At 43.8% G+C, this 16,759-nt stretch overlaps 1 protein-coding gene across 2 annotated transcripts in view; it reads right to left on the minus strand.

The window, feature by feature from the left end:
- The window catches only part of LOC124003143 (G1/S-specific cyclin-D2), a 130,213-nt gene extending 116,149 nt beyond the window's left edge, over window positions 1–14,064 (minus strand). Inside the window, exon 1 of one of the 2 annotated variants that reach the window (XM_046311225.1) lies at window positions 13,781–14,064. Coding sequence is in view for 1 of the 2 variants with exons in the window: in XM_046311214.1 (XP_046167170.1) it covers window positions 9,595–9,875 (281 nt within the window). In the remaining variant the exon portion in view is untranslated. Of the gene's footprint in view, window positions 1–9,594; window positions 9,891–13,780 lie in introns of those variants that run through there. The other variant, XM_046311214.1, reaches the window with a different exon arrangement.
- Window positions 14,065–16,759: the final 2,695 nt, after the last annotated feature.

Genomic DNA, 16,759 nt, shown 5'->3' on the forward strand with positions numbered 1-16,759 from the left:
CCTTGGCTTGGGAAAACAACATCAAAGGGAGCCGGCTGTTTTGTGAAGGGGACTTGAAAGCGCGCTAGCTATCGGAGACATAAGCCTTATCAATGGCTGGTGCACTAGAGTCGAGCTATATGAAGCAACAAGGGCACAGCGTTTCCAGCAGAGAGATAACCGGGTGCATACCTTGGTCCCCATTTGCATGTACCACGGCAACGGGGGGAAACAATATAAGGCCAGGAGGAGGGGAAAATTGAATCCTCATTTTTTCTCTCCCAAAGATGGCAGGGTGGGTAGTGGTGCCAGGCGAGCTCCAAATGCCAGTCAGTCACTATGGCCTGCCTGCCTGCCAGGTGGGACTGGTACAGGACTGCTGTGACCGGCGTTACAGATCTGTCACATCTGCTGAGCCGTGCTGTCCTGTCCTTGGGCGACACATATCAGATCCTCTCCAGGAAAAACAACTCACTAACTCTGACTGGGGTCAGTCAGTATAGAGCATGGAGAGAAGAGCTTTCTCTCGCTCTTAAGCTTTCTATCAGAAACGTGTCGCATCTGGCTTTTACAGTTTGTAGCCTACACTCACTGCTGATCTGGATAGGGGCTCAGGTCAATAAGTGCAAATAGATCTTTCAATCATTTAAGAGGCCACCGTGGCACTGTGGGAGAAATCCTATGTTGGGGAGTTAAGGGAGATTTTTCCATTGGGCTCAAACCACCCGGCTAATCTGTTTAACTTGAGTCAGTGGAAAAAGTCAGGTCTAAAGGGGAGAGCGAATGATAGTGCATTTTGATAGCGACAGAGTGAGACATGCGATAACATTCGGAAAAGCCCTGTTGTTACTTCAAAGCCACTGCCCATTGATTGTGCCCATTGATTTTTGGTGCTAAGGTCATAATGAACAGCTGCAGATAGACCTGATCATTCAGTGCAGAGGGTCATTCCCATGTGTATTGTACAGCCGGGAGAGGGAACATCAGCTACATGATAGCCTGTAAACTAGGTCCATGTGCTAATACCCTGTGACACTGTATCACGGTCACCTGGCCGTGACGTAACTTACCGCACAGTCATTTCTCTGTTGCGATCCCTCAACATCTAAGCAGTCAATGCTGTGGCTTGCTGCTTGTACATGTACACAAATGTGGCTAGGATAACCTGAGAGAAAAGGAGCTCATGACAAGCAAGGTGAAAGGCCAATTAAAAATGGCCTAAAACTGACAGTGATTGGAACAACAGACTTCATTCACGTGCGGGTTTTGAGCACTGTTACACATCCAGTGCCGCTACTCTTTCCTACGCTAGCCAACATGTCTTCAGAAATCAAAAATGAATGTAAAGGTCAAACTTGTTTTCCATATACTTCAATTTATCTTTCCCAAAACATGAATTCAAAATGTCACGATGACATCCAGAGGTTGCCGGTGATGTTTGCTGTATTTGCGGTGCACAAACATCCAGATCAAAGTGCAACAAATGAGCACGATCCCAAACAAACACAACCCACTCTCCTCTACAGACCAAAAGGAGCAACATCACCACCTTCAGTGCTTTTCCCCTCACTCAGCTGACTGGCTGGCACACATTAGAGGGGCCAAAGTCTAGACGGGGGGGGAGGAAGGAAAAAACACATTGAAGGTCCCTCACTGCAATACCTTCCCACTGTATACCTGATAAAGCCCTCTGAGCATGAGAAAGCAGGAGAGGGCATTCAGTAGCCTTTTATCGCTATGGTTGCATAGTAGACCATATCCACATTCTTCAGGTGGCTCAGTAGAAATACAGTATTGGCAGTAGGAGTCAGATCTGTTGTTGTTCTATTTGTATCAAAGGGCTAGAGGCTATATAAAAAAGAATAACTAACTGCCTGGCCACCCCAGAGCTCAAACCTCTCCTAGTGTACTCTGAGGCCCTCTTTCACCCATTTGCACATGATTTGGATTGGTCTTTTTAATTTCTTAGGGCTGCAATCCTGTTAACGTTATCGATATGACAACAGCCACTAAAAGTGCAGGGGGCCAAATTCAAAACAACAGAAATATCATAATTAAAAATCCTCAAACATACATCTATCTTATACCGTTTTAAAGGTAATCTTGTTGTTAATCCCACCACAGTGTTCGATTTCAAATAGGCTTTACAGCGAACGCACCACAAACGATTATGTTAGGTCACCACCAACTCACAGAATAATTCAGCCATTTTTCCAGCCAAAGAGAGGAGTCACAAAAAGCACAAATAGAGATAAAATGAATCACTAAATTTTGATGATCTTCATCAGATGACACTCATAGGACTTCATGTTACACAATACATGTATGTTTTGTTTGATAAAGTTCATATTTATATCAAAAGCTCTCAGTATACATTCGTGCGTTACGTTCACTAGTTCACTAGATATCGCAGAGAGCCACATCATTTTACAGAAATACTCATTATAAATGTCGATAAATACAATTGTTTGACATTGAAATATAGATATACCTCTCCTTAATGCAACCACTGTGTCAGATTTCAAAAAAACTTTACAGAAAAAGCAAACCATGCAATAATCTGAGACGGCGCTCAGAAAATAAATTTAATTATCTGCCATGTTGGAGTCAACAGAAATCACATTATAAATATTCCCTTACCTTTAACAATCTTCATCAGAATGCACTCCCAGGAATCCTAGTTCCACAATAAATGCTTGATTTGTTCGATAATGTCCATTATTTATGTCCAAGTAGCTACTTTTGTTAGCGCGTTTAGTACACAAATTCAAACGCTCCCGCAGGTCCATCCGAACGTCAGACGAAAACTTCAAAAAGTTATATTGCAGGTCGAAGAAACTTGTCAAACTAAGTATAGAATCAATCTTTAGGATGTTGTTATCATAAATCTTCAATAAAGTTCCAACCGGAGACTTCCTATGTCTGTAGTGAAGCCATGGAACGCAGGTCGCTATCATGTGAAATGCGCATGACCAGGACCTGGCTCTCTGCCAGATCACTGACTCAAAGAACTCCCATCCGGCTCCACAACACAGTAGAAGCCTCATTCAAGTTTCTAAAGACAGTTGACATCTAATGGAAGCCCTAGGAAGTGTAAATATATCCATATCCCACTGTGTATTCAATAGGGGCTCAATTTCTCAATTTCTTCTCAGGTTTTTGCCTGCCATATGAGTTCTGTTATACTCACAGACATTATTCAAACAGTTTTAGAAGCTTCAGAGAGTTTTCTATCCAACACTAATAATAATATGCTTCTTTTAGCAACTGGGACTGAGGAGCAGGCTGTTGACTCTGGGCACCTTTCATCCAAGCTACTCAATACTGCCCCTGCAGCCATAAGAAGTTTTAAAAAACCATTCACACTCCATTACATCATGCAATGCAAAACAGAGAGAAATAGCTCCACATCATGTGGTCCTGTTTCTCTTGTACACCAGTCAGTTGAGTTAGACAGTATGGTAAGTCCAGCTATACCACGAGTGCTGAGTGTGGTGTTGGGAGCGACCGGGGCAGAGGCATATTGGACCGTGTAGGGAAAGAGGGGGATCAGAGAGGAGTTCAGACATCTCCGTCCCTCCATCCCTGAAGGGGGGAACCAGAGCGCTTTGTTTTGTCGTCGATATCACCGCACTTAACTTCTAGTCAGTGGAGAAGCACTCCACTGTGCCTTATTCGATCAAGCCGTATAACCTGTGTGTGCCTCTCCTCCGACCATCGCGCTGCGCTAATGGCTCCCACATCAAGCACCCAGTCGCCTTGGTCGCATATGACTGCCATGCTTCCCCATCCAAGTGGCCTGGCCGCCACAGGACCAGTCAATTAGCAACAAGTAGGGGAAAGGAGTACTGGCTACTGAGGGTCTCCCAGCAGGGTGCCTCTAACAGATTGGCCAGGGAAACAGATCTGTATTTACTAAAAGGCACATTCGGCAAGCACTGATAGTAATCTTACTTTAATTGAAGTGGTAAAGTGGGGATGTAAGGGCTGGTTGGTGTGTGTGGGGAGAGCAGGGTTGGGGGGGGGGCAGATCTTGACTCAATCACATCATTAGCCCCATAGAGTAGATCAGGGTCCAGATCATTGTTTCACTACACGTGTTCGGTACAGCGTTATGTTCTAGTTCCTCTGTTCCAGAGGAGGAGGCATATACACGGATGTGAGAGGAAAGAAAGTTTATTCGAGGGAAAAATACACTGTTGGACCAGGCATTGTGTATGGCTGTGAATTGTCAGTACACTGGTCAGATGCCATCCTCCTCATTCCTCCACCATTCTCTAGTTGCAGATTGAAATGTTTGACAAGCAATTATCTAGCCATATATGTATATACCAGATTCATTGATAGATGGATGTGTTACTACCCCACACCAAAAGGATTAAGTTGTATGTCATGATGTCTCCCTGTGATTTGGGCTGTATCTGATCCTCCCACTGATCTAATCTTAGTAACACACTGCAGTCCTGCAAAAGCACAGTACCTCTATGGTTTCTAGAGACAATGTGCAATGAGCAGCATATGGATTTGAGATACGGGCCTTTGGAAAGGCACAGCAGGAAATGTGATGCGGAGGTATTCTATTGAGCCCAATTCTCCGCCGTGGGGGGGACACATGGAGGCGGATATCAATGGTGGCCTGCTCAGTACAGCTTCAGTCTGGAGCACAGTTGTTTGGCTGCCTTCATCCCTCAGGGAAACAAACGGCAAATTGTACTTGGCCCAGTCCAACCGCTAATAACACAGAATGTATTTTTATGATTATTTTCTCTTAATGTAAAACAGCCCGTTGACTTCATTGTCTTCCTGCGCATTGAGGTCTGTTTACGTTTCCTATAGCATACTTGCGAAGTGACATGATTACTTTATTTGTCTTTTTGACATGGTTTAAATACAAAGACCCCCCAAAAAAACTTCTCGGGTCCAGACATATTCTCCAATCGCGATGAAAAGAACATGTTCAAATGGACTTTAGGTGACATGCTTTATGACTTGTTATAAGCCTATATGAGGCTTTATAATGTCTTATATGTCTTGCCGGGAATGTGCAAATACTGTAGGACACTTAAAGTGTGTAGCCTATGAACGTACACCCTCTGGTAACAGCTACACCTGTGTCTATCCACAGGAGAAGCCCTACCACAGGTGGAAAAAATAAAACACATATTGTATTTCAAAAGCCAAATACTTGAGTCTTTTTAATACTCTACTTGGTCTAAGATGTCCCCACATGTTTATAAGTCTGTGATAGTAATGTGCATGTTCTTGCTCATCTTGATTCCAAGAGACCCGTAATTTGGAACGCTTTTACAATCCATCCGCTACCAGAAACATCCGGGGGGAAGCCATAAGATGAGCTCAAAAAAAGATAGCCAAGTACTACATGCTCTAAATGTTTGGATTGACGTTCATCCTCATAGCAAGTACTTTTACCCGTACAGTCCCTACTGACTTGTGTTGAGTCAATCCATACAACGACCCAGTCATCATTTCATTCCCATCCAGAGTCCCCACGAGGGCACACATTGACAGTGGAGTTCACACATGCCACAGTATAGTGTGCTAAGTATAGGAGGCGTGGTGGGGGATACGATTAGAGCCAGGGAGCTTCAAAGGACCTTTCCAAAGGCAGGAAACGAACATGTCCGCCATTCGCCAATCATTAAAGTGCAGATGCTGAAGCTACTGTTCAAGTCTCCCCGACCACGATCAACACTTGAGCAGTAAAGCATGCCATGTTCTCTTGAAGCCATACTTGTGTGTGTCTAGTTAGTCTGTAGAATACTGCTTCCTGAAAATGGCTAAGAAACCCCCCAAAAAGTGGGGGAGAAACTAAAGGGCAAATCAACTCAAACTCATCCCGGAAACCTACTTGCCGGTTTAAATTGAACAGGGCCCCCCGGCCCTAAACATTTTATAGGATATCCAAAAAAGCCTAGGCCTACAGAAAGACATGAATTTACGACCAATAGTTTTCATAATGTCAATGAACACACGGAAATACTATATTGGCCATGACGTCAAATTATAAGTTAAAATACCATAACCTCCTAGATATGCTATGCTTTTTTCACTCTTTCAAGACTTGTTACGCTGAGGTGCAGATCAAACGCGGTGGCTGGGGTGGATTATATCAGATTCCACGTTGTTACGAAGGCCTGCATTCATTTTCTGACATTTACAGTCCAGACCCGGCCCTTGTGGGGGCCCCTCAGTGTCAGGCCGACAAAAAAATTAAAGAAAACCAAGAGCATCTGACTTCTATTGCTGAGTTTGCCGCACGTTCCGCTTAACCTCTGGTATTTTGACGAGGCGCACGGCGCCGTTACCAGAGCCTGTGCTGAAATGCACATGATGTCATTGAGGTTCCATCATTACAGAATACAGACGATTCAGCTCTGAATGGGCCGGGTCAGTTCCCACGCTAGTTTGGCAAAGTGCACTTTGGAGCAATAATGCAAAGAAACTCCTGGACAAGATTAAAGATTGGAGAGGCAGAAGAGAGGACGAAACCAAAGAGAGGGAGAGAGAGACTTAAAAAAAAAAAAAAAAAAAAAAAACATCTCAATGGCTCTCATGTTACATTCTATATTGAAGCATCTGTCCATGAGGCCCTCTGCTCTCTCAGTCCTCGGAGGAGTCCCAAAGGCAGAAGGCAAACAAAGAGCAAATTAACTACTTCCTGTGGAGACTCTGCCAAAAGAGTGAGTTCTTTGGTGACAGCCTACATTTCCTTATACTTCAACATTTGCTGCCGTAATGAAAGGTGATGGACACGTTGACACACGTTGTGTTTTAAGTTGACTAAAATAGCTAGTGGAGTACTGAGATATCGAAAGCAAATGTTTAACTCTGTTCGCATTGGTAATCTGACAGTGTGTGGGTATTACTGTATATCCAGATACTGGACTGCCATCCAACGTGGACGCGCCATATCACAGAGCTTGTCTGAAAGGAATTCTTCACTTTAGACAAGGTGCACAGGCGATCTCACCAATCCGCTACCATATGCCCGTTCCCACCGCCACTCACATGGTGAGTTATAAATATAAAGCTTCCAATCAGATTGTACAAAGTCAGGGGAGATATAAGGGCAGCAATACAATTAAACTATCGAGAGCTTTGACACTGCAAGTGCTGCCCGGCAGAGGCAGGAATGTGCTCTTTGAACTATCTTTGTTTAACAGTGGAGCAGCATGCATGCGCTCAGCACGCCCTGCCTCTGCCTAATAACAGACCCGCAGACCCATTCGCCCCCGGCACGTCAGACTCGGGCCACCGGGTCAGGGAGCTGGCATCTCACCCCTGGCACAAGTTGTTACCCTTGGTGGCGAGACGCTGACACTGGGCTCATGGGGAGCACCAGACAGACAGGGGCCTACCAAACAGCTTGTGACCATAACCAACAGTGGCAGGAACAATGAATGCAATTATTTACCAGAACACAGTCCAAGTCTCAGAGTCCTCCCCAGTCCCATCAAAGTCTGTTTACTTTGAGTCTTTTATGGGGGTGCATGGCGGGGCACTGACCTCTCCAGAGTCGGCAGGCTTTTTCAACTCCTCACTCGTCACGTTTTATCACCGTCACCCATGACAAGTGTCCAGCTGGACTCTTCATTAACCAAAAGTGCACTTTTTTCAAGAACTCAAAATAAATCAAACCGAGTATAAGGCCAATTGCGTGAAAATAAACCCCAGTCAGTGTGAAATGAATAGGGGTTTCTTAAGCACAATGCTGAGGTAATGCGGAAAGATTCGCCACAGTTCAAACAATAATATGTGGTGAATCACTGCTTTCATGGGCTATTAGGAAGGAATTTATTTTTACTGCTGAGGACCCAGGATGAGCCAATGAGAAGCTGATAACGGTGGGGTTTTAGAGTTTGGGTCGAGCTCAGAGTTGAGTGTTTGAGTAGGCACTAACCACTACCTGTATAGCCAGGGACCGGCCCACCAGACTCGCCTACAGGTGCGTTTCCACTGTGACACTCCTCCCCTGGGGAAAAACACTGCTCAGACCCCTCCTTCCTGTGCACTCCAGCTGAGCAAATAACATGCACAACGTGGAAGTTACTTTGGACCAGTGGATAGAATATAAAATAAACACCACCAAAGGCCTAACATGCTCCTCCACCTCCACTCAATGGATAGGCAAGACAGCACTCATTGCTCCTAATATCCGGAGCCTCAAAGCCCTTGACTGTTCCCCTTTCAGGCAGATGAAGAGAGCATAAAGTGTGGTCAGGAGGCTTGTCATAAACAATAAACAACAGATATCTTGTGCACGACCGTCTGTGTCAAGTGGCACACAAAGCCAAGCCGAGCATCTGAGAGGCGTCTGCTACTTTCTTCCGCCTTTGGTCTCCTCTTTGAATTGCATTTGAAAAAAATGTGTGTGTGTGTGTGTGTGTGTGTGTGTGTGTGTGTGTGTGTGTGTGTGTGTGTGTGTGTGTGTGTGTGTGTGTGTGTGTGTGTGTGTGTGTGTGTGTGTGTGTGTGTGTGTGTGTGTGTGTGTGTGTGTGTGTGTGTGTGTGTGTGTGTGTGTGTGTGTGCAGAAGCAGCACAGGGCTCCTCTGTATTGTGTTCTGGAGCTGGCTGGAAGTAAAAGGCAGAATTATGAGTGGTGGGGGGCTGCCAGCACACTGTAGAACTGCAGGGAGCTCTCCCAGATCCCAGCTGCTCAAGCCTGGCTGAGAGCTCCAGGCGAGTGCCAGGCTTCCACGGCCCTCATGGTGTATGGCCAACAAGAGTGGGAGGAGTGGGAGGTAAACTGCAGAAAGAAATCCCCAAATAATGTCTGGGCCTATATAAAGCAAACCTCATGAGTCGCACAAGGCTGAGTCATACAAAAATAAAATATAAAATATATGCAGGGAAACTTTTATAGGGCAAAATGTTGAAATGTTCATAAAGCAAGTGTTCAAATACCAAGTATTTAACTTTGAGTGTTTCTTTTCTGATTAACTAGCAAGACTCACTGCATCTAGTGAAGTGGTCCCTACAGTAGCAGATGTAGGCCAATGGCCTCTCTAGTCTATAGGGGCCAGCAGCACTGAGTAGAATCCAGTTTATCTGAAACTGTTTAATGCATTATTTGTCTAACAATCAAGAGGGAGAGTTTATTTTGCAGATAATTATAGCTTTTGTTGAGTTCGATGGCCTAGATAAGCCAGAGTTCCGAACCATTAACTAGTGTGCTTATTCTGGCAGGGTGTAGCTCAGAGCGTACCCAAAATGCTGGCAGACAGCTAGAGATCCCTGACACAAGGAGGTAAGATTTCATACAGTGCCTTTCAATACCTGGTTAAAGTATTGTGTTCCTCTCCAGAACATTAATAAACTCTGTTTCTGTTAGAGACGAGGTTCACCTGCATGACCTGGTTAAAAAGTACATTTTGGGGATGCAAACGGATCTACACTCATATTCGTGGCTAGTCACATTCCATTCATACAGTACTCCTCCTTTCACGCTATGCAACAATGCAACAATTTGATTACATATACACTATTGCGAATGGTGACATTGCCATCCTACTGTATACCTGTGTACAGTATGTGTGCAGCCTACAGTGAATGAGGATGATACAGTTTTAATGATGTTTGTAATAATAGCCCTACCTGGCTGATGCCTGTGGAATTCCCCCTACTGTCCTGCGTGTTGACCCAGGAATGGTCTGGTGATTATCATGGACACTTGGCAGAGCGCAGTGCGTTTCCAGTGGTCCAGGGAGAATGGCTTGCCTTTGGAGCCAGGTAATCACAACAAGAACAGATCCCGCAGCAGCCAGTGCTTCTTTGTCCACTTCAGAGAGAGAAACTATTTCGGGCCTTGTGCACCGGCAGTAACCAGTGACCCACGGGTCACCCTGCGCTGCACTAATGTGTGCCGTGTTAGTCATTGTTCCCACCCAGGTCCCAGGGACAGGAAAGTAGTCTCATTATGACGAGGGACCAACTAATTTAAATGCACAGGCTGTTTCGCCCCCTGGGCCAAAGGAAACACTGGACATACCATTAATGCATCATGACTATAATATCATCAGAGTACAATGCAGCCCAAAAATGCAACAAGAGCCAGGTGGGTTTTAAATATTTTCACATAATTATATAGTGCGTACAATGAAAAAGTGTTCCTAGATGACACTTTCTCAAACTACACTGAAGGTCAGCATTTCTGCTACAGGCCGTTTTCTTCTTTAATGGGGCCCAAAGGAGCTGGCCTTGGTACAAATACGTCTGCTTGACTGACTGCCCGCCTGTCCAGCCTGCAGGGCTCTACCTCTCCCAGAGGGCCCCAGGTGATGTCGTGCCTGCTCCTCTCCACCCTTCATATATCCTTAAATTCTTGGCCCTCATATTCACAACTGTACCTTTGGCAAGCAGATCGCCACGCTCACTTCCTGTGTCAGAGTTATGACGTATTCCGCCCCTGTGTTTTCCGTGATTGGATCTTTCCTTTGGACACCTGGACTCTATTTGTAAAGCCAGCATGTGTCCGTGGAGAGCCATTTGGATTGCATTCATTACAACTGATGACACTGTTCCTATCACCCTATTATTAAAACTACTAGCTACACTAGAGACTGGTGCAGTTGGATGTCTAGTGAAGACATCAAAACTATGAAATAACACATAGGGAATCATGTAGTAACCAAAAACAAATCAAATCGAAAATATATTTTATATCTGAAATTCTTCAAATAGCAAACCTTTGCCTTGATGACAGCTTTGCACACTCTTGGCATTCTCTCAACCAGCTTCACCTGGTATGCTTTTCCAACAGTCTTGAAGGAGTTCCCACATATGCTGAGCACTTGTGGGCTGCTTTTCCTTCACTCTGCGGTGCAATCCATCCCAAAACATCTCAATTTGGTTGAGGTCGGGTGATTGTGGAGGCCAGGTCATCTGATGCAGCACTCCATCACCCTACTTGGTCAAATGGCCCCTATACAAGCCTGGAGGTGTGTTTTGGGTCATTGTCCTGTTGAAAAACAAATGATAGTCCCACTAAGCCGAAACCAGATGGGATGGCTTAACGCTGCAGAATGCTGTGGTAGCCATGCTGGTGAAGTGTGCCTTGAATTCAAAATAAATCACAGACAGTGTCACCAGCAAAGCACCCCCACATCATAACATCTCCCCCTCCATAATTTACGGTGGGAACCACACATGCGGAGATCATCCCTTCACCCACACAGTCTCACAAAGACACTGTGGTTGGAACCAAAAATCTCTAATTTGGACTCCAGACCAAAGGACATATTTCCACCGGTCTAATGTCCATTGCTCGTGTTTCTTGGCCCAAGCAAGTCTCTTCTTATTATCGGTGTCCTTTAGTAGTGGTTTCTTTGCAGCAATTCAACCATGAAGGCCTGATTCACACAGTCTCCTCTGAACAGTTGATGTTGAAATGTGTCTGCTACATAAACTCTGTGAATAATTTATTTGCGCTGCAATTTCTGAGGCTGGTAACTAATGAACTTATCTTCTGCAGCAGAGGTAACTCTGGGTCTTCTATTCCTGTGGCAGTCCTCATGAGAGCCAGTTTCACCAGGTTTTTAATAATAATAATATAATATAATAATATATGCCATTTAGCAGACGCTTTTATCCAAAGCGACTTACAGTCATGTGTGCATACATTCTACGTATGGGTGGTCCCGGGGATCGAACCCAATAGCTTGGCGTTATAAGCGCCATGCTCTACCAACTGAGCTACAGAAGGACCGACAGCACAAACTTTTTGCGACAGCACAAACTTTGACAGCACAATCTGTCAAGTTCTTGACATTTTCCGTATTGACTGACCTTCATGTCTTAAAGTAATGATGAACTGTCGCTTGGTCTTTTACTAAATAGTGCTATCTTCTGTATACCCCCTACCTTGTCACAACACAACTGATAAGCACAAATGCATTAAGAAGGAAATAAATTCCACAAATTAACTTTTAAAAAGGTACACCTGTTAATCGAAATGCATTCCAGGTAACTACCTCATGAAGCTGGTTGAGAGAATGCCAAGAGTGTGCAAAGCTGTCATCATCAAGGCAAAGTGTGGCTATTTGAATCTCAAATATAAAATACATTTTGATTTGTTTAACACTTTTTTGGTTACTACATGATTCCATGTGTGTTATTTCCTAGTTTTGATGTCTTCACTATTATTCTACAATGTAGAAAATAGTTTTAAAAAATAAAATAAAGAAAAACCTTTGAATGAGTAGGTGTTCTGAAATGTTTGACCGGTAGTGTAGCTATACTGAAGAACAGAAGCAGCTCAATTTTTCCCTACCAAAACACTGGAGTGTATAATCATAATCATGACTGCATTTCCGGCCCAGAAGGAATGGAGCGATTTCCCTGTACCTCTCCACATCAGATAAGGTGAAACTGCCTGTGACTATGAACCATTAACTTCATTGATTTGCAAATTGAACCAGGCAGCCACTTCAGTGCATCTCTAGTTGTTGTAGTGGGATGCGGGTATCCTTGCCTCCAAGGTAGGGTACTGGTGATTTTTGTTGTTGTAATTTTCATCTCAGACCAATCATTGGACCAGAGATAGCTGATCTAGCAGACCTATTATCACTTTCACCTTAATAATCATCTTATCGTTCCAATTCGTCAACAAAGGGGAGGATGCTAAGATGACAATTACAGGTGAATGAACTCCAGATGATTTCTCGACATGCTGCATGTCGGTTCCCGCAGTCAAAACAGAACGTCCCCCATTTCAGTGGCAGAGCTGAATAGTTCAGTGACATATGTGTTGAGGTTCTGGTGACAGATCCCACACTAGCCACTTTTTCCTCCCTCTCTGCAGTTCCTAGTGATCTGGGTGATAAATGTCCCGACGCACAGGAGCATGGGAAAAACTCATTTCCTTCTTCCTTTGAAAAAACGCCCCTAGAGCCTCATTCAGTAGGCGTTGGGCAGTGGGTACAGACACAGAGACCAGAGGGGAAACAGGAAAGATAACCTTACCATAACGCCCACCCGACATGGCGCCAACCCAGATACTCACCTATTTGACAATGATTCTCTATAACGTTAAAGATATAGACCAGACAGATGCGTTTGAATGTTAAGTTGGAGTGGTCTGACATTTGAGAGATGCTCGTGTCCACATCAAACCACACGGAACACTCTTGTGTATCACATCAAACCACACGGAACACTCCTGTGTATCACATCAAACCACACGGAACACTCTTGTGTGTCACATCAAACCACATGGAACACTCTTGTGTGTCACATCAAACCACACGGAACACTCCTGTGTATCACATCAAACCACACGGAACACTCTTGTGTGTCACATCAAACTACACGGAACACTCTTGTGTATCACATCAAACCACACGGAACACTCTTGTGTGTCACATCAAACCACACGGAACACTCTTGTGTATCACATCAAACCACACGGAACACTCTTGTGTATCACATCAAACCAAACGGAACACTCTTGTGTGTCACATCAAACCACACGGAACACTCTTGTGTGTCACATCAAACCACACGGAACACTCTTGTGTATCACGTCAAACCACACGGAACACTCTTGTGTATCACATCAAACCACACGGAACACTCTTGTGTATCACATCAAACCACACGGAACACTCTTGTGTATCACATCAAACCACACGGAACACTCTTGTGTGTCACATCGACCCACACTGAACACATTATAATGAACAACATGATAACGGAGTTTAGAAACACTCATTAGCATACACAACGGACGTTCGTTGACTGCCATAGCGGTGGGTATACTTTAAGTAGCAGTTGTTGTACCTACTCAAAGCTGCTGTTCACAGGTGGGATCCTGTCTTCACTGGGCGATGCAGCACTGTTGATGACATCATTCAGGTTGGCCAGACCTTCCGTCTGCACCGTCGGTCAAGGGACTAGCGTCACGGTAGGAGTGACCTCACCTGCTGGAAGACAATGGCCTGACCGAGGCCAGAGGGCTGACCATCTCTTCTGATGCTCTCCTCCTCCCTTTGGAGAGATAGGTAGACCTTGGCACCATGGCCTGGTCTGTGTTGCGTATTTGAGCATCTCTCTCATTGAATGATCTCTGCAAGATAAGAACATGAAAAACGCATTTAGGGAAATTGAAGAGAACATTGTTTGGATAGAAAAGTGAACAGTTTTTGCCTAGCGTAACAATTTCCCGTTAGAAGAGATGAGAAAAAAAGAAGAAAGGCTCTGACGAAAGCCTTGAGGCCGATACGTAAAGCTTAATAAAGAGCAGTGATACTAGCAAGAGCAGTGTACTGGGTTTTTCTTATTCAACTGTTACCAGGCACCTGCGACTGAAATGACTGCAACACTCAACAAAGGGCTGCAGTTAGTTTCAGAGTGGGTGGCAAGGAAGAAGCTAGCCCAACATTTTTCTAAAACTAAAAACACTGTATTTGGAAATAAAAGCTCACTAAACCCTAAGCTTCAACTATATCTTGTAATAAATAATGTGGACATTGAGCAAGTTGAGATGACTAAACTGCTTGGAGTAACACTAGATTGTAAACTGTCATGTTCAAAACATATTGATGCAACAGTAGCCAAGATGGGGAGAAGTCTGTCCATAATAAAGCGCTGCTCTGCCTTCTTAACAGCACTATCAACAGGGCAGGTCCTACAGGCCCTAGTTTTGTCGCATCTTGACTGCTGTTCAGTCGTGTGGTCAGGTGCCACAAAAAAATACTTTCAATTGGCCCAGAACAGGGCAGCACGGCTGGCCCTTGGATGTACACAGAGAGCTAATATTAATAATTTGCATGTCAATATCCCCTGGCTGAAAATCGAGAGACTGACTTCATCACTACTTTTATTTATGAGAGGAATTGACATGTTGAACACACCGAGCTGTTTGGCTAAACTACTGGGACACAGCTCGGACACCCCATGCATACCCCACAAGACATATGCCACGAGAGGTCTCTTCACAGTCCCCAAGTCCAGAACAGACTATGGGAGGCACACAGTACTACATGGAACTCAATTCCACATCAAGTAACTGACGCAAGCAGTAAAATTAGATTTAAAAAAACACATTAAAAAAACACCCTATGGAACAGAGGGGACTGTGAAGCAACACAAACATTGGCAACAGACACACTCAGACCCCTTGACGTTTTTCACATTGTTCTGTTACAGCCTTATTGGAAAATGGATTACATTCGGGTTTTTTCTCAGAATGCGTCTCCTTCCTGAACGGTATGATGGCTGCGTGGTCCCATGGTGTTTATACTTGTGTACTATTGTTTGTACAGATGAATGTGGTACCTTCAGGCGTTTGTAAATTGCTCCCAAGGATGAACCAGACTTGTGGAGGTCTACAAAAAAATTCTGAGGTCTTGGCTGATTTCTTTTGATTTTCCCATGATGTCAAGCAAAGAGGCACTAAGTTTGAAGGTAGGCCTTGAAATACATTCACAGGTACACCTCCAACTGACTCAAATTATGTCAATTAGCCTATCAGAAGCTTCTAAAGCCATGACATAATTTTCTGGAATTTCCCAAGCTGTTTAAATGCACAGTCAACATCTGACCCTAAGGAATTGTGATACAGTGAATTATAAGTGAAATAATCGGTCTGTAAACAATTGTTGGTAACATTAATTGTGTCATGCACAAACTAGATGTCCCAACCAACTTGCCAAAACTATAGGTTGTTAACAAGAAATTTGTGGAATGGTTGAAAAATGAGTTTTAAATGACTCCATCCTAAGTGTATGCAAACTTTCAACTTCAACTGTATATATTTTAGGCCTATATTTATTTTGTTTGCAACTATAGTTGAAGTGTTTTCTATTTAACTTTTTAGATTTTCTACATTCATATTTTATGTTTTGTTACATGTGCACAGGTTCTAAATAAAATAAATAATCAAATATGAGTAAGTACCTTTTTATTTGTTGAGTATAATTCAAAATGTAATAAGAAATAGGCCTTTACATGTGGTCATTTTATATAAACTATTTATTCATTGAATTTACAGAAAATGTGCTGTATTGTGATATGTATTGTTATCGGGATATGAAATTACCTATATCGGGATATGAGATTTTGGCCATATCGCCCAGACCTACCAGGTATCGTAGAGACAATTGATATTACTCTAAGACAGACTTGGGCTGTAGAGGAAATTCTCATGATCATGTTATTTCAAGGCTATTAAGAATTAGAATGAGAGCTGGTGTACATTACCCCTTACCTGTACCAAAGGATACTCCGGGGAGCCTGCATGGCCACAGCAGAATCATTAGGCCTGGCAAGGCATTCAATGGAATAGGCTATACGTAGTCTCTCAAACAGATATTTACAGTATTTTTCATTGTACATTTCACTTTCCTTTAGGAATAGATTGAGGTTGACATTACTTATTTGAATAATTAGAAGACTATACATGCCAAACAAAATACTTTTGATTCTTTCAAAGTCTCTGTAATCAGAACTTACGCCATATCATTGCAACAACAGTAATGGGAACCTCCTCGCACCATCACTGTCTCAAGTTACAAATTGTGAAATACAATGTTAATAACATGTCAATGTTGCTGTGTGTGTGTGTGTGTGTGTGTGTGTGTGTGTGTGTGTGTGTGTGTGTGTGTGTGTGTGTGTGTGTGTGTGTGTGTGTGTGTGTGTGTGTGTGTGTGTGTGTGTGTGTGTGTGTGTGTGTGTGTGTGTGTGTGTGTGTGTGTGTGTGTGTGTGTGTGTGTGTGTGTGTGTGTGTGTACTTGGAGGCCCTCTCTTTCTGTGTTTCGGACTC

This window comes from Oncorhynchus gorbuscha, linkage group LG02 (assembly GCF_021184085.1).
Source record: "Oncorhynchus gorbuscha isolate QuinsamMale2020 ecotype Even-year linkage group LG02, OgorEven_v1.0, whole genome shotgun sequence".
NCBI lineage: Eukaryota > Metazoa > Chordata > Actinopteri > Salmoniformes > Salmonidae > Oncorhynchus > Oncorhynchus gorbuscha.